Source organism: Culex pipiens, chromosome 2, assembly GCF_016801865.2.
Source record: "Culex pipiens pallens isolate TS chromosome 2, TS_CPP_V2, whole genome shotgun sequence".
Lineage (NCBI taxonomy): Eukaryota > Metazoa > Arthropoda > Insecta > Diptera > Culicidae > Culex > Culex pipiens.
Genome location: NC_068938.1, coordinates 207,435,594 through 207,458,199, shown reverse-complemented (window position 1 = coordinate 207,458,199; position 22,606 = coordinate 207,435,594). Strand labels below are relative to the sequence as shown.

The 22,606-nt window shown below is 31.1% G+C and overlaps 1 protein-coding gene across 1 annotated transcript; it reads right to left on the bottom strand.

Moving 5' to 3' along the window:
* Positions 1-6,395: 6,395 nt before the first annotated feature.
* LOC120423240 (fibroblast growth factor receptor homolog 1-like) lies at positions 6,396-14,192 on the bottom strand. Its single transcript, XM_039586951.2, has 3 exons — positions 13,781-14,192; positions 12,451-13,420; positions 6,396-6,558 (listed from the first exon to the last, which is right to left on the bottom strand). Exons 1-3 carry the CDS (start codon positions 14,190-14,192, stop codon positions 6,405-6,407), a joined length of 1,536 nt encoding a protein of 511 aa, XP_039442885.1. The 3' UTR covers positions 6,396-6,404.
* Between the last annotated feature and the right edge of the window lie 8,414 nt (positions 14,193-22,606).

Genomic DNA, 22,606 nt, shown 5'->3' with positions numbered 1-22,606 from the left:
AAATTGATTTTCGTTACTAAGGTTTCCCATCATTGTCATGATACTTCGTTAGATGATAAACATGTTGCTTCAAAATTATTTAACTTTTAAGACACATCTGATTTGTATTTTTGAAGGGTACATCCGGTATAATATTATGCTGAATCATTTTGGTGCAAACATTGAAAAATTTAACTAAATACAGACCATTTTAGAGTGATGATCATTTTTTCAAAAATGAATGACGACTTCATCTTTAACTTTAAAAAAAAAGGTCTTAGTCCAAAGCATGTGTGCAAAGTTATATAATCCTGTTTCTTCTAATAAAATACTGATTTTTTTTATTTTTGATAAACAAATAGAATTCTTCAATACATTAAGGCATACACAGAAAAAAAAGCAATTCCCGTAATCGTGAATTAAGTTCACGAATGTGAGATCCACGAAGGAATTTATTCATGAGTATGGTGCATTTGCACCATAAACGTGAATATATTCCTTCGTGGTTCTCATAATCGTGAACTGACTTCACGGTTTCAAGAATTGATTTTTTTCTGTGTACCTGAAAATGTATTGATTCTCTTTTTTGAACTTGTTTTTATTAGTTGAGCAGAAAAGTTTAAAATTCGATCAAATAGTTTCAGCAACATCGTTGGTAGAAAAAAAGGATTAATTACAAATTAAAAGAACCATGGTAATATTAAACCTAAAAATGAGTTTGTTCTTTGTGACCAAAATTTGTAATCTCACTCTAGAAATAGGTAAATTTTGTTACTTTCTACGCTTAGTTGAGGTAAAGTTTTTAATAAAATTTAAATCTTTCAAAAAATCACGAGTGATGAATGAAATATAGAAACTTTTATTTGTCACAAAATTTAAACTTAAAGATGCTCGTCATTACCAGCAGCGTATAACATAGTGTAAAAAGGCTAAATAAAGATAAACAGCTTTTGTACAATATTTTATGATGGACCGCTTTTCCTCCATTAATTTAAAAATAATCGAAAATTTCACCGAAAAAATGGTCGGGTTATTTTTCAGTGAAAATTTTATTATGCGACATTCACAATTTATTTAATGTTTGGGTATGACCACTACAGTTCAAGATTTTAACCATGTTTTTTTTTAAACTTTTTTTTTCGTAAAATCACGATAACTCGTGATGTTTATAAACCCCTTATGTATGTTTTTTATTGTAATTGTAAGCTCTACAAATTTGTAGAACATTATTTTACTCTTAAAAATAATCCTGCAAAGTTATAAAAAACCCGAAATTTCAAAATGAAAAATTGTGTTCTCAATGACAATGTAGATTCGAAAAGTACATTAAATTGTCCTTAAAATGACATGTTCCAATTTTTTTACAGTCAAGTAACGGAAAATGGGAGAATATTTAAAACTTTTTGAGTGTTTTTTTTCGATCAAAAATAGTTTTTTTTGGAATTTTGAGTACGCCATGAAATCAGGCGTGTAATTTTACATAAAAGTCTCTTTGACACCAAATTTCTTTCTCATCACCGTTTCAGGCTGCAAATTATTGAAAAACACCTCTTTTTTGGCATGTTAAAAAATCAAAGAAGCCTTACCGCCCCTCCGTCACGAGATATCAAAAAATGGACCTCGGATTCGTAATTAGGAACAAAAGTTACCCCTTAGAACAAAGTTTCACGCAAATCGAAGAGGGTTCGGGGCAACTTTTCCTGATTTCGTGTGAGTTAGTAGAAAATTATCCTCGTACAAATTTTTAAATTTATTTCAACGTTTGTAGATGTAATTAATTTTTGTCCCATGGCTCATCAGGAAATTTTGAAAAAAAAAAACAAAACAACATTTATTTTGCTGCATTTTTCTGAAAAAAAACAGCTTTGCTGAAGACAGCAATCGGATCAGAAAATCTGAACATTAATTTACAAGCCATTTTTGTATGAGTAGCTCTTAAAATTGTATTGGAGCAATTCTCTGAGATTTCGGTCATTCGATTTTTTTTATATTTTTTAATCCGGCTGAAACTTTTTTGGTGCCTTCGGTATGCCCAAAGAAGCCATTTTGCATCATTAGTTTGTCCATATAAATTTCCATACAAATTTGGCAGCTGTCCATACAAAAAAGATATGTGAAAATTCAAAAATCTGTATCTTTTGAAGGAATTTTTTGATCGATTTGGTGTCTTCGGCAAAGTTGTAGATATGGATATGGACTACACTGAAAAAAAATTATACACGGTAAAAATTTTTTTGATGATTTTTAATTTCACTTTTTGTCACTAAAACTTGATTTGCAGAAAAACACTATTTTTATTTTTTTTTATTTTTTGATATGTTTTAGAGGACATAAAATGCCAACTTTTCTGAAATTTCCAGAATGGGCAAAAAATCTTTGACCGAGTTATGATTTTTTGAATCAATACTGATTTTTTCAAAAAATCGAAATATTGGTCGCAAATTTCAACTTCATTTTTCTATGTAAAATCGAATTTGCAATCAAAAAGTACTTTAGTGAATTTTTGATAAAGTGCACCGTTTTCAAGTTATAACCATTTTAAGGTAACTTTTTTGAAAATAGTCGCAGTTTTTCATTTTTTCAAATAAGTGCCCATGTTTGCCCACCTTTGTAAAAAATATTTTTGAAGAGCTTAGAAAATTCTCTATATTTTCCTTTTATAAACTTTGTTGATACGACCCTTAGTTGCTGAGATATTGCCATGCAAAGGTTAAAAAACAGGAAAATTGATGTTTTCTAAGTCTCACCCAAACAACCCACCATTTTCTAATGTCGATATCTCAGCAACTAATGGTCCGATTTACAATGTTAAAATATGAAATAGTGGTGAAATTTTCCGATCTTTTCGAAAAAATATATTTAAAAATTTAAAATCAAGACTAACATTTTAAACGGGCGTAATATTGAAAGTTTGGCCCGTTTAAAATGATAGTCTTGATTTTAAATTTCTGAAAATATTTTTTTCGAAAAGATCGGAAAATTTAACAAATATTTCATATTTTAACATTGTAAATCAGACCATTAATTCTACATCTACAACTACAACTTTGCCGAAGTCACCAAATCGATCAAAAAATTCCTTCAAAAGATACAGATTTTTGAATTTTCACATATCTTTTTTGTATGGACAGCTGCCAAATTTGTATGGAAATTTATATGGACAAACTAATGATGCAAAATGGCTTCTTTGGGCATACCGAAGGCATCAAAAAAGTTTCAGCCGGATTAAAAAAATACAAAAATTAAAATTAAAGAAAAAAGACCGATTCCGTAGAGAACTGGGAACCCAATTGGGAATCGTATGGAAAAACTTATGTGCTCTTTTTTGTCATGTAGGCCCAAATTTCATTCAAATTAATAAAAATAAATTTCGATATGAAGCCGGGACCGTGGTGTAGGGGTAAGCGTGGTTGCCTCTCACCCAGTCGGCCTGGGTTTGATCCCAGAAGGTCCCGGTGGCAAATTTTGAGACGAGATTTGTCTGATCACGCCTTCCGTCGGACAGGGAAGTAAATGTTGGCCCCGGTCTAACCTAGAGGTTAGGTCGTTAGCTCAGTCCAGGTGTAGGAGTCGTCTCCCTGGGCCCTGCCTCGGTGGAGTCGCTGCACCCAACCGGCGGTCGCATGATTGTGATACATGGCGGCATGAAAGTATATCAGAATCTGCATGAAAACTGTCCTTATGCATTTTTTGCGATATAGGAGTATGACATTTTTGCCCGTTACCGACAATTATCGACATTACCGACGGCAGATTAATTGTATTGCAGAAAAAAAATCTTAACAGAACGAGGATTGAACCATCAACTTCTAGGTTGCTGATCCGACACGCTACCACCGCGCCATGGACGCTTGATGAATGGTGAGGGACAGAGCGTGAACATAATGTTCTCTCTAGAGTGTTGCTCGGGGACGCGCCAGCATTCTATGTGTTGGTGAGAACTGCAGATCGCTGACGTGTTTACACGCGGGCAAAAATGATCTATGGGCTTGCTGCAAAAAATGTAATAAAATATAACATTTTTTGCAGCAAATCCACTGTTGCAGATTTTGAGATATATTTTTCGTTTGGGTGTGGTAGGCAGTTGAACTCACAATCCAAAGGTCGTCAGTTCGAATCCCGGGGTGGATAGAAGCTTAGGTGTAAAAAGAGGTTTGCAATTGCCTCAACAATCAAGCCTTCGGACACCTAGTTTCGAGTAGGAATCTCGCAATCGAGAACGCCAAGGCAATGCTGTAGAGCGAATAATTTGATTTTTTTTTTTGAAATTTCGATATGAAATCTAAGTGTAGCAAGGTTCAAAATTATGATCTTAATAACAAATTGAATTGAAAAATAATTCAATCAAAATATTTTGGATAAAAAATAACTATTCTAAATATTTGTCTATCTTGCAGGAGAATTAAATTTGTCAAGGTAATCTAATTGCGTAATTTCTAATCGATACAAAACTGCCATAATAATATTGAGCAATTTCAGCTCAAATCAGATTTTTTTCTGTTTCTTTTGTACCCGACCCTCTTCGATTTCAATTATTCTTTGTAGACATGTGTGTGTAATACACTGTGTATATGGAGCCAGTTGCTTTCAAAAATGACGTTGTAGAAGGGCGCAAATTATTTAAACATTTTTAAATATTTAAAAAAGTGATCAAAGACAAACTAGGAAATTAGGCTTTCTGAAAAAATACACTGAAAGAAAAATACACGAAGTTTTATAAACAGATTTATCTTGTATAAAGCCACAATTAAAAAAAAAATGTTGCAATTTTCAGTAGAAGAAATGTAATAATGTGCAAAGCGTGTTGCTTTAATTTTAAATTTATTTAAAAAAAATTGTTCTTCAAAACTAGAACGACAGGATCAAACCTCTCCTGCTTTGCTTGACAGTCTCTCTCAAGCCTGAAGTCTCTCCACCGTCCAGTACTTCTTCCAAGAACTATCATATTCATAACGACACGAAAGTGGATCGTTTTCCACGTCTCTGGCTATTATCCGCGAACTAACTCGGGGCAATTGTCGATTTTTCTTGGCTCAGTAACACCCCGTCCCTCCTTCCCCCTCTCTCAGTCACTCTTCAAGTGTTGCATTTTAGAAGCCAAGAGGAAACCAGTCGATGCATTTTTCTCATCACGAACCTCCCGCTCCAAGCGCCCAACTTGATGGTTCTGGCAAAAGTTGGCTGGTTCTTCATAATTCCCCCATCCCCCTCATCCAACGAACTGCTCAAGACTTTCCCGATTACTGGGAGAGCCGTCGCAGTTTTAATGCCCATAACTATCATCGCCGCATGAACATCGCCGCGAGAAGCTTTGCAGCATGAAAGCTCGCGAGTTGCATCAGCTGACTGACTAAGGGGGCGGGTTTTGGTCCGAGAGGGGAGGGTAAACGAGCTGATGAAAACTCCGAGACCGAGCAAAGATGCGCTATTGATTTTTCTTCAACGGCGGCGGCCGCCAGCGCTTTGTAACCCTCAGCAGAAGTCTACTGCAGATGGGCTGATCAATATTGGCGCCTTCCTTGTCAGCTGGTAGATCTTGAAATTCTTTATATTTTTATGAAATTGAATTCTTGTTACACTTTTTAATGTTAACCATGCTGTCAAGGGTTAATAAGACCTCAAACCGCCGGGGAACGAGTCTGGGGCGGGGGAGCCGAGGGAAGCAAACTACATACCCTGGCGCTAATACTTGTCGAAGACGCGTCCTCGGCTATTAATGTTTGCTTTGGGTCGGACACGTTCTGGCCATTTGCAGCTGCAAGAGCAGCAACCGACCGCTATATCAATGAAAACTGGCTGACTTCGAGGAAGCGATGATGCTGCTGTTGGAACCAATAACGCAGAAGGAAGAAGAAACCCTCGAGGGCAGTAAGTGCGCACTCTGCTTTCTCGAGAACGTTGTCTTAAATTGCCACTAGATTGCGCAATGCAACCACAAAGTGAAGTGGTTTTGTTGCTACACCACTCTTTGATGGGCGGGGATGTTCCAACAAATGACCAACGCGAACTAGTTCGGTGAATGAGGTTTGGTGTATAATTTTTGATTTTTTTTTTTTCATTGTATGAATTTCAAAAACCGGTTTTATTTTGTCAAATTCGATAAAAAATTAATCATAGAAATTTTATTTTTTTTAAACTCATTCCCAAAGAAATATTATCAACGGTATTTGATAAAAAAAAAACATGCTACGTCCTCGGTAACAATTAAATATGCACCATTGAGCATGACATTGGACATTTCCCTTTGCGAACGAATTCAATCCTGTTTGATGATTCAGTAGTGCTGTGAGATTATTGAATCAGAAACTCGCAACTTTATCGTATATTTTGTTTTAGTTCATGCCAGACATTTTTGTAGCAGCGAATAATGTTTATTCAATATTTTATTTCTATTTACTTTAAATACCGTTTGTAATAAGTTGGTCCTAAACTGCGGTAGCCGGCATAATGATTGCATAATTCAATCTTGGCATCAACTCCACATCAAGAGTATTCGCCAATCTAATATTTTCGAACACAGCACTAATTTGTTCAAATGTCGGACGATTTTCCGGGTTGAACTCCCAGCATGCCTCCATACACGGAGAAAAAACCGTTCCGAAATTCGTGAAAAAATGTTCATGTTTTCGCGTACATTAAATGTTCATGAAATCATGAACTTGATCACGAAATCATGTTGAAATGTTTACGATATCGTGAACAGTGTTCACAAAATCGGGAACACATTTTATGTTTAGAAGTTTACACATTGTTTTCGTTAGATGGCGTTGTGTACCAGAGTTTGTGTCAAGGAATCAGCGCTATCTGCAGGTGGAATTTCGTCGGCTGCATGCGAAGGAGCAAACGAAATCACGCACAGACATGTTTCGTTGCGCCCGACTTTGGCCTTCGGATGACGTCAAAGAAGTGAATCCAAATAGGGTCCCTAAGCAAATTGGGTCATTAAGATAAATTCAAATAAATCAAACATAAATGAATTTAGTTATTTTTTCAATAATTTTAACATTCAAGCAAATCAATTTGAATTGTAAAATTGTAAAATTGTAAAATTGTAAAATTGTAAAATTGTAAAATTGTAAAATTGTAAAATTGTAAAATTGTAAAATTGTAAAATTGTAAAATTGTAAAATTGTAAAATTGTAAAATTGTAAAATTGTAAAATTGTAAAATTGTAAAATTGTAAAATTGTAAAATTGTAAAATTGTAAAATTGTAAAATTGTAAAATTGTAAAATTGTAAAATTGTAAAATTGTAAAATTGTAAAATTGTAAAATTGTAAAATTGTAAAATTGTAAAATTGTAAAATTGTAAAATTGTAAAATTGTAAAATTGTAAAATTGTAAAATTGTAAAATTGTAAAATTGTAAAATTGTAAAATTGTAAAATTGTAAAATTGTAAAATTGTAAAATTGTAAAATTGTAAAATTGTAAAATTGTAACATTGTAAAATTGTAAAATTGTAAAATTGTAAAATTGTAAAATTGTAAAATTGTAAAATTGTAAAATTGTAAAATTGTAAAATTGTAAAATTGTAAAATTGTAAAATTGTAAAATTGTAAAATTGTAAAATTGTAAAATTGTAAAATTGTAAAATTGTAAAATTGTAAAATTGTAAAATTGTAAAATTGTAAAATTGTAAAATTGTAAAATTGTAAAATTGTAAAATTGTAAAATTGTAAAATTGTAAAATTGTAAAATTGTAAAATTGTAAAATTGTAAAATTGTAAAATTGTAAAATTGTAAAATTGTAAAATTGTAAAATTGTAAAATTGTAAAATTGTAAAATTGTAAAATTGTAAAATTGTAAAATTGTAAAATTGTAAAATTGTAAAATTGTAAAATTGTAAAATTGTAAAATTGTAAAATTGTAAAATTGTAAAATTGTAAAATTGTAAAATTGTAAAATTGTAAAATTGTAAAATTGTAAAATTGTAAAATTGTAAAATTGTAAAATTGTAAAATTGTAAAATTGTAAAATTGTAAAATTGTAAAATTGTAAAATTGTAAAATTGTAAAATTGTAAAATTGTAAAATTGTAAAATTGTAAAATTGTAAAATTGTAAAATTGTAAAATTGTAAAATTGTAAAATTGTAAAATTATAAAATTGTAAAATTGTTAAATTGTTAAATTGTTCAATTGTAAAATTGTAAAATTGTAAAATTGTAAAATTGTAAAATTGTAAAATTGTAAAATTGTAAAATTGTAAAATTGTAAAATAGTAAAATTGTTTAAACATTTAAACATTAAAACATTAAAACATTTAAACATTTAAACATTTAAACATTTAAACATTTAAACATTTAAACATTTAAACATTTAAACATTTAAACATTTAAACATTTAAACATTTAAACATTTAAACATTTAAACATTTAAACATTTAAACATTTAAACATTTAAACATTTAAACATTTAAACATTTAAACATTTAAACATTTAAACATTTAAACATTTAAACATTTAAACATTTAAACATTTAAACATTTAAACATTTAAACATTTAAACATTTAAACATTTAAACATTTAAACATTTAAACATTTAAACATTTAAACATTTAAACATTTAAACATTTAAACATTTAAACATTTAAACATTTAAACATTTAAACATTTAAACATTTAAACATTTAAACATTTAAACATTTAACATTTAAACATTTAAACATTTAAACATTTAAACATTTAAACATTTAAACATTTAAACATTTAAACATTTAAACATTTAAACATTTAAACATTTAAACATTTAAACATTTAAACATTTAAACATTTAAACATTTAAACATTTAAACATTTAAACATTTAAACATTTAAACATTTAAACATTTAAACATTTAAACATTTAAACATTTAAACATTTAAACATTTAAACATTAAAACATTTAAACATTTAAACATTTAAACATTTAAACATTTAAACATTTAAACATTTAAACATTTAAACATTTAAACATTTAAACATTTAAACATTTAAACATTTAAACATTTAAACATTTAAACATTTAAACATTTAAACATTTAAAAATTTAAACATTTAAACATTTAAACATTTAAACATTTAAACATTTAAACATATAAACATTTAAACATTTAAACATTTAAACATTTAAACATTTAAACATTTAAACATTTAAACATTTAAACATTTAAACATTTAAACATTTAAACATTTAAACATTTAAACATTTAAACATTTAAACATTTAAACATTTAAACATTTAAACATTTAAACATTTAAACATTTAAACATTTAAACATTTAAACCTTTAAACATTTAAACATTTAAACATTTAAACATTTAAACATTTAAACATTTAAACATTTAAACATTTAAACATTTAAACATTTAAACATTTAAACATTTAAACATTTAAACATTTAAACATTTAAACATTTAAACATTTAAACATTTAAACATTTAAACATTTAAACATTTAAACATTTAAACATTTAAACATTTAAACATTTAAACATTTAAACATTTAAACATTTAAACATTTAAACATTTAAACATTTAAACATTTAAACATTTAAACATTTAAACATTTAAACATTTAAACATTTAAACATTTAAACATTTAAACATTTTAAACATTTAAACATTTAAACATTTAAACATTTAAACATTTAAACATTTAAACATTTAAACATTTAAACATTTAAACATTTAAACATTTAAACATTTAAACATTTAAACATTTAAACATTTAAACATTTAAACATTTAAACATTTAAACATTTAAACATTTAAACATTTAAACATTTAAACATTTAAACATTTAAACATTTAAACATTTAAACATTTAAACATTTAAACATTTAAACATTTAAACATTTAAACATTTAAACATTTAAACATTTAAACATTTAAACATTTAAACATTTAAAAATTTAAACATTTAAACATTTAAACATTTAAACATTTAAACATTTAAACATTTAAACATTTAAACATTTAAACATTTAAACATTTAAACATTTAAACATTTAAACATTTAAACATTTAAAAATTTAAACATTTAAACATTTAAACATTTAAACATTTAAACATTTAAAAATTTAAACATTTAAACATTTAAACATTTAAACATTTAAACATTTAAACATTTAAACATTTAAACATTTCAACATTTAAACATTTAAACATTTAAACATTTAAACATTTAAACATTTAAACATTTAAACATTTAAACATTTAAACATTTAAACATTTAAACATTTAAACATTTAAACATTTAAACATTTAAACATTTAAACATTTAAACATTTAAACATTTAAACATTTAAACATTTAAACATTTAAACATTTAAACATTTAAACATTTAAACATTTAAACATTTAAACATTTAAACATTTAAACATTTAAACATTTAAACATTTAAACATTTAAACATTTAAACATTTAAACATTTAAACATTTAAACATTTAAACATTAAAACATTAAAACATTAAAACATTAAAACATTAAAACATTTAAACATTTAAACATTTAAACATTTAAACATTTAAACATTTAAACATTTAAACATTTAAACATTTAAACATTTAAACATTTAAACATTTAAACATTTAAACATTTAATCATTTAAACATTTAAACATTTAAACATTTAAACATTTAAACATTTAAACATTTAAACATTTAAACATTTAAACATTTAAACATTTAAACATTTAAACATTTAAACATTTAAACATTTAAACATTTAAACATTTAAACATTTAAACATTTAAACATTTAAACATTAAAACATTAAAACATTAAAACATTAAAACATTTAAACATTTAAACATTTAAACATTTAAACATTTAAACATTTAAACATTTAAACATTTAAACATTTAAACATTTAAACATTTAAACATTTAAACATTTAAACATTTAAACATTTAAACATTTAAACATTTAAACATTTAAACATTTAAACATTTCAACATTTAAACATTTAAACATTTAAACATTTAAACATTTAAACATTTAAACATTCAAACATTTAAACATTTAAACATTTAAACATTTAAACATTTAAACATTTAAACATTTAAACATTTAAACATTGAAACATTTAAACATTTAAACATTTAAACATTTAAACATTTAAACATTTAAACAGTTAAACATTTAAACATTTAAACATTTAAACATTTAAACATTTAAATATTTAAACATTTAAACATTTAAACATTTAAACATTTAACCATTTAATCATTAAACAACAAAGCTTATGTCACCCCCCCCCCCCCCACCCTTTCAAAATTGGTCGGAAAAATAAGGGGGCAAAAAGAATTTTTTTCAAAAAAATATCTAAATTTCAATGGAAATAGAAGTCTATTCAACTGAGAACAATCTTAAATGCCTTTTTCAGCATTGATAACCACATTTAACATGTTTGGACTAGTTTAAAAATATTTTCAACTTACATGAAATTACAATGTACAGCACCGCAAAAACTTTTTTTTCGCAAAAATATCGAATCATAATAAACATAAACTTTATAGTTGGAGAAAAATATTTATCAAATATTAATATTTTTTGAAAAACGTAATATCTGAACTACCCATGTTTCATTTGACACTGCGCCATTTGTGAATGCGCCCACGGCTCGTTTCATTTCAAACGTCAGGAGCGTGCTTGAAAACAAAACCGCAGCAGCGGGAGGAACCAAATTGTTCCGGAATCCCGGAGAAAACAAAAACTAGGTGTTGGGGCTGGCAAGCGGATGTGGCAAATTATTGAGGTAAGTAAATTTAAGAATGTTTTCTTTGATATAAGTTGATTAGTTTCCTTACTTTACAGCTTCGACGAAACCATCCGATTCTACAGATTATGACCGCTGTTTTAGGCCATCGGCGAAGATCCTACAGAATTTTCTGTCCGGATTGCCATCTTATCAAATATTTCGGTAAGTTTTTATATGTTTGATGCTGAAAATTTTGTTAACAAAAACATACTTTACAGATGTTCCCGCGTCAGATTCTTCCAGGCGGCCACTGGCATCTTCTAACCTTCCCGTCTTCATCGGTGCAACAAAAATCGGGATGGCCACCAGATTGAACCACTGCAGGTCCAGCCATGTGTGATTTCTTACTGCAGGTAGCGAAAAAAAGTGTTTATTTGTAAAGTGATGTGTTTTTGTCAATAAAAAATTAATTAATTTCAACGCCATGATGATTTTTGTAGTTTGGTTACTGGCCACCAGATGGCAACGCATTTCCCTGAGCCCAAAAATGGCCACCAGATGGCAGAGTCATCAAAGAAATACTACACCACTGACACCAACCCAAAACGTAGTACCATTTTTATCCGCTAGAGTGCTTCAATTTCTAAACCGCGTGAACAAACGTTCACGATTTGCGATTTGTTCATGGAAAGTGTTCATGGTACGTTCGCGTACCATGGAATATCACGTTGTTCCCGATTTCGTGGTACATTGTTCACGATTTTCGGAACGGTTTTTTCTCCGTGTAAGTTGATAAATCTCGTCCGGACAGTTCGTCGGCTGCTCCAGCCTATGGCCTTGCTTCAGATATTCCAGAAAAGATTGCCAATCCGCCACAAACGGGTGCGGGTCTCGTCCAAGCGTCATAATTTCCCACTGCAAAACTCCAAACGACCAGACATCACTCTTTGTGTTGAAGAATCGTTCCTCCAGCGATTCCGGGGCCATCCAACGCATCGGTAACTTTCCAGACGTCATCTTCCGGTAGTACTCCTGGTTGTGGACATCCCGTGCTAGTCCGAAATCGGCGATCTTCATGACGAATCCTTCGCTGACCAGAATGTTTCGCGCGGCCAAATCACGGTGAATCAGCTTCATCGACGAGAGGTGCTGCATTCCGGATGCGATTTGTGACGCAAACGACACGAGTTGATTGGTGGTGAGGGTTGTTGTACTTTCAGAGCGATGATCATGGAGAAAGCTCTTTAAATTTCCGTGGACCGCATATTCCACTATTACGAATAATGGTCCGTTCCTGGTGCAACTTCCGAGCAAACTGACGACATTGGGATGATTTCCAATCTTTTTCATAATTTCCATTTCACAAACCAGATCTTTCACGTCATCGTCTGTGTGTTCGTCCTTCAGCATTTTAACTGCTACCGGGGTATCAACTCCTTCAAAGAGCAGTCCTTCAGCAACCGCCAAGACGACATTTCCAAATGCTCCTGCTCCTAGCTGATTGGCTAGGGTTAGCTTCTCGCGTGGGAATTCCCACTCCAAACCAACATCATACTCGTATTCTAAAACTGCAGCAGGTTCATTGCGTGTCCTCACAGCCGTTAATAACCTTCTCGTTTCAATTGAAACTATTGGAACTTGAAAGCCCACATAATCGTTATAACTAGGTTCATTTCGAACAGTCACAATCTTGACCAATCGTTCGTAATATTTTTTGTTCAACCTCATACGCCTATACACTACAACCGACACTAGTGCTAAAACAACCAACATAATACACAAAACCACTATTCCTGAGATGACTGCGCCTGATAAGGTCTGTGGTAAAACCTCCAAGTATGCACTTTTATATGCAATATATTTATAGTTATAATTTGTTGTATCATAAACCCCTGCTACACACGAGTACCATCCTGCGTGTTTAATTTCAACTCTTTCAATAAACATTTGTCGGTCTTTATTATGCTTAACTATGATCTGATCTTCACCCAACTGCTCATAATCTTTATCACTGTTGTACAAATCAATCATTGTTTTCCTTGCATCAGATTCATTCATAAATCGCTGCTTGAAAAATACAAACATGTTGGCGTAATGATGATCCACAGATAACGTACAATCAAAAACTGCCCCAAGTCCTTCCTCAACCGAAATGTTTTTCATTGAATTTGCCTCGATTTGAAATGTCAGTTTAAGCACAGTTGTCGAATAAACGCATTCAACGCTGTTACACGCATGACATTTGTACTCTCCGTTGTGATAAACGCTTGGAATTAAAATTTCAAGTGATACATTCTCCCTCCTGATACCGTACGCATCTTTTTTCAGCGTGTTTCCGTTGAAAGCCCATTCGATTTCTGCGGGCTTTGGACTTCCATCAAAATCACACCGTAAGATCACTGTTTGTGTCTTGTTTTCTATATGAACGGTGTGCTTTCTGTAGTTGTATTTGCGCGTTAAAAATAAAGTTGTTTCAGTTTCTCTAGCATCCGTGATAAAATGTTCCGTAGTGAGTTGGGGTTGCGCCATCGTTCCATAAGCAAGCAGTATGAATAAAACATGTTTTTGGATAAAATTCATCCCGATGATTGTAAATCCTGTAAATAAAAATGTGTATGTTTAATGTAAATCCTAAAAATTCAATCTTTTGTGAAATAAACTAACATGAAAACTGTTGAAAATCAGAGTCTGCCACAGCTTGTTGACGTCCACTTCACTGAAATCACTGACATGTTTTGAGCATTCATTAGTATTGCAGCGTATTTAAATGAGCATAATATGAGTTTCACGCCAGCTGTATCCTTCAAGTGTGGAGTGAATCACACAAAACAGTACCGTTTGGTTTAACAAGATTTTTACAAGGAAGTTTTTACAAGCTGGGCCTATATATCAGCCGGTTTTATGATTTTTTTTCTAAATTGCTTGAAACTTTGGTGGGGCCTACCCCATCAATTAAATTTGAAAAAAATAAGAATTTTGGAAATTCATTTTACAATAAAAAAAGTTAAATAAAAAATCGGCATTTTTTCTCAAGAGTTTCCAGAAGCATTTATTACTTGCCAGTTTGCTAATTAATTACTTAAATTGTTGGGTTAAATGGTTAATTACATTAATTACTAAATAACAATATTCCAAATACTGGCTCTAAACGAAGTAATACAAAGAAAATTGCTCTTCCAATAAATCTTTTAAAATTCAATTATAAAAAAAATCCTTGAATATTCAGAGCAGGACTGAAAGCATTTATTTTTGACATTTCAATGAAAAAAGTGTTATGTAATGCATTATATTGTAGTACACTTTTGAAGAAAACTTTTAATTTTTTGCCAATTAAAAATGTTTTACAACGAAATTTAACATAAATATCAAAATATTTTTTAAATGTTTAAATCTTTAACAATAAATATCAACGAGGTTAAATTAATTTTACCTTGTTTACAGATTATTGCAAATCAAATTCCTTAAAAAATGTATAGATATTTAGAGAAAAACATTCCCCTTGCGTTTTGAACCAAACATAAAATTAAAATAATAACGGTCTGACTTGAAAAGGTCAAAAATATTACAAATAGAAAAGTTAGGTAATTTTTATATGGAATGATTTAAAAATGATAAAATTGTATTCGAATCGTAGCAAATTGTCAATTAGTTTGATAAACTAATTAAATGATTAATTGATATTTAATTTCAGCTATTAGGTATTAAAAAATTCTGAAGCTAACTGTTTTTTTTACATTTTTCATCCACATTCAAAGATATTTACTTTAAAAAATATTTCTAATTTTTAGGAGATTTAACCACTAAAACTTTTTTATTTAGTCATGAGTCATTGGATAAACGCAATTGATTATATGAACTTGAAAAAAAATTTTGACTGCCTTTTCAAAGGAAATGCAACTAATCTTGTAAAATTATTCATATTTTTTTGTCAAATATTTGTCTAAAATGCATAGATAAAAGATTAACAAAAAAAATCTGGGTTTCCTATTGTTGTTAATCAGCTTCACTAATCAACCCCAATTGGCGTATCAACATCACCTTTTTTAATTGATAAAAGTTGGGGAGACGCTCACAGAGCCAGTCATTTTTGGAATCTTTATGTAACACTTTTTTTGAAAAAAAAAAATCAAAATTATTTATTGTTATAAAAGATTCTTAACAAAAAATCAAAAGATTGACAATTGGCAAAAAAATAAGTTTAATTGCTCAAAATTACTTTCATTACGCATTAATTTCTTTTAAGAACTCTAATTACTTTGGATTACTGAATAATTAATGAATTACCGAATTACCAGCATAAAATCAAAGTAATAATTAATTATTTGCCAGTCTAAGGCTTTGCTGGAAACCCTTGAAATCTTTGACCAAGTTGTGATTTTTTGTATCAACACAGATTTTTTCAAAAAATCCAAAAAAAGGTCGCAAAAATACCTAACATTTCAAACTGGCCAATAATTAAATATAACGTCCGTTTGAAATGTTAGTTTTGATTAAAAAATGAAAATATTGTTTTCGGGAAGATCAGAAAATTTCGCGATTGTTTTCTTATTTTAACATTGAAAATCGGACCATTAGTTGCTAAGACATCGACAAATAATGGGTTGTTTGGGTGAGACTTAGAAAACTTCAATTTTCCTGTTTTTAATTATTTGCATGACAATATCTCAACAACGAAGGGTCGTATCAACAAAGTTCAAGATAGCAAATTATAGAGAATCAGCCTTTCAAAAATATTTTTTTCAAAAGTGGTAAAACATGGGCACTCATTTAAAAAAATGAATAGATGCGACTTTTTTCAAAAAACTTGAAAACGGTGCACTTTATCAAAATTTTACTAAATAACTTTTTGATTGCAAATTCAATTTTACATATTGAAATGAAGTTAAAAATTTTTGCGACCAGTACTTCATTTTTTTGAAAAAAAAAACAGTGTTGATTAAATAAATCACAACTCGGTCAAAGATTTTTTGCACATTCTGGAAATTTCTGAAAAGTTGACATTTGATGTCCCCTAAAACATATCAAAAGATAAAAAAGTGTTTTTTTTTTTTTGCAAATCAAGTTTAGTGACAAAAAGACAACAATTGATATTAAAAATCACTATTTGTTTTACCATTTTTTTGAGTGTAGTTCTTATCCTTACCTGCAACTTTGCCGAAGACACTAGATCGATCTTAAAATTCTTTCAAAAGATTTAGATTTTAGAATTTTCTTGTATCATATTTATATGGATAGCTGCCAAATTTGTATGGAAAATTATAGGGACTAACTAATGATACAAAATGGCTTCTTTGGGCATTTCGAAGGCACTGAAAAAGTTTCAGCCGGATTGAAAAAATACAAAAATTAATAATAAAAAAGATCTATTTCGAAAAGATTGCTCATATGTTCATTAATAAAACTAAATGCACCGATATTCAACTCGTTACATCTCTATAGGAAGATTGATCCTTCAATCATTTTGATTTTCTTCTCCCACTAAAGTTTAACAATTTTGCTCCGCATAGACAAATATTTATTTTCACGATTATTGCTGCAACAACGCCACTCTGTCGAAGAGAAAAAAAAATACTCACCCAGTTCATTGGCCGGTTTGATTTCGACGACGGCCCACAACGATTTATGCAACGATGTCCGTGGATCCATCCCGAGACCCCCTTTTTTGGGTGAGGGGAGTTTCGGTTTCGGTGAAATTTAAACGAGTAGGAAAGGCAATATTTTTGATTATTTTACTGTCACATAACTTAGAAACGCCGCTGGAGGCGCTCGCTGGGACCAGAGTTGTTGTTTTTTTTTGGAAACTGGAAGAAGAATACTTTTTTTTCAAATTTGATAGAAAACGCGCGCGCGCGCCCTCGTCTATAATTAAAACATTCCTCAATTCCACGGGTCCACCTGGGCTGGAGAGAAGAAGCCGCCATTCGGCCGAATGAGCTGTGGGAAACGACAATTTTTATTCGTGGATGGCCAAAAACTGAGGAAACCAAATGGTGCGCTTCTCCGTTCGTCGAAGGCCGTGGAAAGAAATGGGTCTCTTTTGCAAAGCGTTGATGTTGGGTTGGTTCACCGCGGCTGACATTTGCATTTTTATTGTTTAATTTTGAGTCAACATTTGGAAGGTAAATTATTGGAACAAGACCTTGGGTTGGGAGAAATTCGTGACGTTTAGCGAAAAATGTGATATTAATGTGTTGAAAAGGTCTAACGATCATGGTTGGCATATTTTAAGCAGCGCTGAAAATATACGAATTGGTGAAGAAATTTCTATTTTGGTTGCATAAAAATCACCTCATGTTGTCAAAAAAATTAAAAACGGAGCTAAGTAAAAAAAAATTGAGCGTTTGACCATTTTGTAAACTATTATCTATGCTCTTCTAAACGTTAGTTCAACATCTGCTATACAATCCTCAAATCAAGGCCGCTTCTTCCCTAAAGTTTCGCAAAGCAAAAAACCCTTCGTCCACGCCATTCAGGAATCAATTAATCATCCGATTAGAAACGTAATACTGGTAGCAATGCGGTAGTGAGTGCGATTGGAGAAGAAAAGCCATAAAAACGTACGGTCCACTTTTTCCGCGCGAGCTCGCGGGGACGGTTGGCCTTCGAACTTAAACATCTCTTGACAGGCCAACAAGTGCGCTGTCATTGCTATCTTCGCCGGTTATGGTCGTTGTTGTTGTTTTGTACTGAACGCAAGAGAAAAAAATGCAGAAGTTCCCGAACAACAAAAAAAACGAGCTCCTCTCATGCCAAGAAGAAGACAACCCGGCAAATTCCGCAAAACCCATTTCTCGACGCTGTGCGGAAAAATGGCCAAGACAACTCCGGTGTCAGTCAGTTGCGCCAAAACAACAGCAAAACCGGCCACAAAAAAGGGATTCCGACCATCGCACACACAGCCATACGAACTCTAGCAGAAATAGCACAACCGAGTCAAACAGATCGTGAAACACAAAGAAAATTTGTTCTAGTCAAGCTTTTACGGGCAGTAGCTAGCAAAGTTGGCAGTTTTTGTTCCGTTCCCTCACACTGCTAGGAGGATGTTCTGCCGTGCTCTGTTATGGCGGTGCTAAAAACCGATAAACGGTTCACGTCACGTCCCACTTGATTGCTGCTGGCTTTTCCGACGGGGTTTAAGTCGCGCGCGTCGTCCGTACACACCCCCAAAGTGCCTCTGGACCTGGTGCGAATTCCTCACCGGGATGACCTCTGGGAAGTTCTAGAGCTGGGAACGCGGAAGTTATGCAGTAGAAATGGGAATTGTTTCATGCTTAAAGTTGTAATAAAAACTGCTGTTATGAAATTGTTCAACGTTACTGCTTCCTCATCGATAGATTTTGAACACATTGCAAATTTCCCGAGAAATCCGTCATTTTTTATCATCTCGATAATCTGGAAATTTGGTAGAGGCTCCTGGAATTACAGTGCTTTTAAAAATTAGGCATAATGATACAAAGGCAATCAGCGGCATTATGTGAGTTGTATAAAAATCATGGAACAATTTCCAAAGGAATCAAAATGTAGCCATTACTATGTTCTATCAAAATAAAATATTATGTTTTATTATTTCTCCAGATAAAAATTTCTAAACACCAATGAAAATCTAAAATATTTTTTTTTTACTAAGCCAATAATGTAAAAAAAAACAAAATGAACAAAATGACACAAATGGCCAAAAAGATCAAAATGACCAAAATGACCAAAATGACCAAAATGGCCAAAATGACCAAAATGACCAAAATGACCAAAATGACCAAAATGACCAAAATGACCAAAATGACCAAAACGAGCAAAATGACCAAAATGACCAAAATGATCAAAATGATCAAAATGATCAAAATGATCAAAATGACCAAAATGACCAAAATGACCAAAATGATCAAAATGACCAAAATGACCAAAATGACCAAAACGACGAAAAACACCAAAATGACCAAAACGACCAAAATGACCAAAATGACCAAAATGACCAAAATGACCAAAATTACCAAAATGACCAAAATGACCAAAATGACCAAAATGACCAAAATGACCAACATGACCAAAATGACCAAAATGACCAAAATGACCGAAATGACCAAAATTACCAAATTAACTAAAATGACCAAAATGACCAAAATGACCAAAATGACCAAAATGACCAAAATGACCAAAATGACCAAAATGACCAAAATGACCAAAATTACCAAAATGACCAAAATGACCAAAATTACCAAAATGACCAAAATGACCAAAATGACCAAAATGACCAAAATGACCAAAATGACCAAAATGACCAAAATGACCAAAATGACCAAAATGACCAAAATGACCAAAGTGACCAAAATGACCAAAATGACCAAAATGACCAAAATGACCAAAATGACCAAAATGACCAAAATGACCAAAATGACCAAAATGACCAAAATGACCAAAATGACCAAAATGACCAAAATGACCAAAATGACCAAAATGACCAAAATGACCAAAATGACCAAAATGACCAAAATGACCAAAATGACCAAAATGACCAAAATGACCAAAATGACCAAAATGACCAAAATGACCAAAATGACCAAAATGGCCGAAATGACCAAAATTGCCAAATTGACCAAAATGACCAAAATAACCAAAATGACCAAAATGACCAAAATGACCAAAATGACCAAAATGACCAAAATGACCAAAATGATCAAAATGACCAAAATTACCAAAATGACCAAAATGACCAAAATGACCAAAATGACCAAAATGACCAAAATGACCAAAATGACCAAAATGACCAAAATGACCAAAATGACCAAAATGACCAAAATGACCAAAATGACCAAAGTGACCAAAATGACCAAAATGACCAAAGTGACCAAAATGACCAAAATGACCAAAATGACCAAAATGACCAAAATGACCAAAATGACCAAAATGACCAAAATGACCAAAATGACCAAAATGACCAAAATGACCAAAATGACCAAAATGACCAAAATGACCAAAATGACCAAAATGACCAAAATGACCAAAATGACCAAAATGACCAAAATGACCAAAATGACCAAAATGACCAAAATGACCAAAATGACCAAAATGACCAAAATGACCAAAATGACCAAAATGACCAAAATGACCAAAATGACCGAAATGACCGAAATGACCAAAATTACCAAATTAACTAAAATGACCAAAATGACCAAAATGACCAAAATGACCAAAATGACCAAAATGACCAAAATGACCAAAATTACCAAAATGACCAAAATGACCAAAATGACCAAAATGACCAAAATGACCAAAATGACCAAAATGACCAAAACGACGAAAAACACCAAAATGACCAAAACGACCAAAATGACCAAAATGACCAAAATGACCAAAATGACCAAAATTACCAAATTGACCAAAATGACCAAAATGACCAAAATGACCAAAATGACCAAAATGACCAAAATGACCAAAATGACCAAAATGACCAAAATTACCAAAATGACCAAAATGACCAAAATGACCAAAATGACCAAAATGATCAAAATGACCAAAATGACCAAAATGACCAAAATGACCAAAACGACGAAAAACACCAAAATGACCAAAACGACCAAAATGACCAAAATGACCAAAATGACCAAAATGACCAAAATTACCAAAATGACCAAAATGACCAAAATGACCAAAATGACCAAAATGACCAAAATGACCAAAATGACCAAAATGACCAAAATGACCAAAATGACCGAAATGACCAAAATGACCAAAATGACCAAAATGACCAAAATGACCAAAATGACCAAAATGACCAAAATGACCAAAATGACCAAAATGACCAAAATGACCAAAATGATCAAAATGACCAAAATGACCAAAATGACCAAAACGACGAAAAACACCAAAATGACCAAAATTACCAAATTGACCAAAATGACCAAAATGACCAAAATGACCAAAGTGACCAAAATGACCAAAATGACCAAAATGACCAAAATGACCAAAATGACCGAAATGACCAAAATGACCAAAATGACCAAAATGACCAAAATGACCAAAATGACCAAAATGACCAAAATGACCAAAATGACCAAAATGACCAAAATGACCAAAATGACCAAAATGACCAAAATGACCAAAATGACCAAAATGACCAAAATGACCAAAATGACCAAAATGACCAAAATGACCAAAATGACCAAAATTACCAAAATTACCAAAATGACCAAAATGACCAAAATGACCAAAATGACCAAAATGACCAAAATGACCAAAATGACCAAAATGACCAAAATGACCAAAATGACCAAAATGACCAAAATGACCAAAATGACCAAAATGACCGAAATGACCGAAATGACCAAAATTACCAAATTAACTAAAATGACCAAAATGACCAAAATGACCAAAACGACGGAAACGAGCAAAATGACCAAAATGACCAAAACGAGCAAAATGACCAAAATGACCAAAACGAGCAAAATGACCAAAATGACCACAATGACCAAAATGACCAAAATGACCAAAATGACCAAAATGACCAAAATGACCAAAATGACCAAAATGACCAAAATGACCAAAATGACCAAAATGACCAAAATGACCAAAATGACCAAAATGACCAAAATGACCAAAATGACCAAAATGACCAAAATGACCAAAATGACCAAAATGACCGAAATGACCAAAATGACTAAAATGACCAAAACTAGCAAAATGACCAAAATGACCAAAATGACCAAAATGACCAAATTGACCAAAACGACGAAAACGACGAAAACGACGAAAAACACCAAAATGACCAAAACGAGCAAAATGACCAAAATGACCAAAACGAGCAAAATGACCAAAATGACCAAAATGACCAAAATGACCAAAATGACCGAAATGACCAAAATGACTAAAATGACCAAAACTAGCAAAATGACCAAAATGACCAAAATGACCAAAATGACCAAATTGACCAAAACGACGAAAACGACGAA

What these genes read in the sequence shown, in the direction of transcription:
- LOC120423240 (XM_039586951.2), bottom strand. Translation starts at nt 14,192, where the DNA reads ATGGCGCAACCCCAACTCACTACGGAACATTTTATCACGGATGCTAGA. An exon ending in ACTTGGGGCAGTTTTTGATT is followed by an intron (nt 13,421 to 13,780) that starts GTACGTTATCTG and finishes TGGTTGTTTTAG; the next exon opens with CACTAGTGTCGGTTGTAGTG. An exon ending in CCGGACGAGATTTATCAACT is followed by an intron (nt 6,559 to 12,450) that starts TACACGGAGAAA and finishes TTTTTCTCCGTG; the next exon opens with TATGGAGGCATGCTGGGAGT.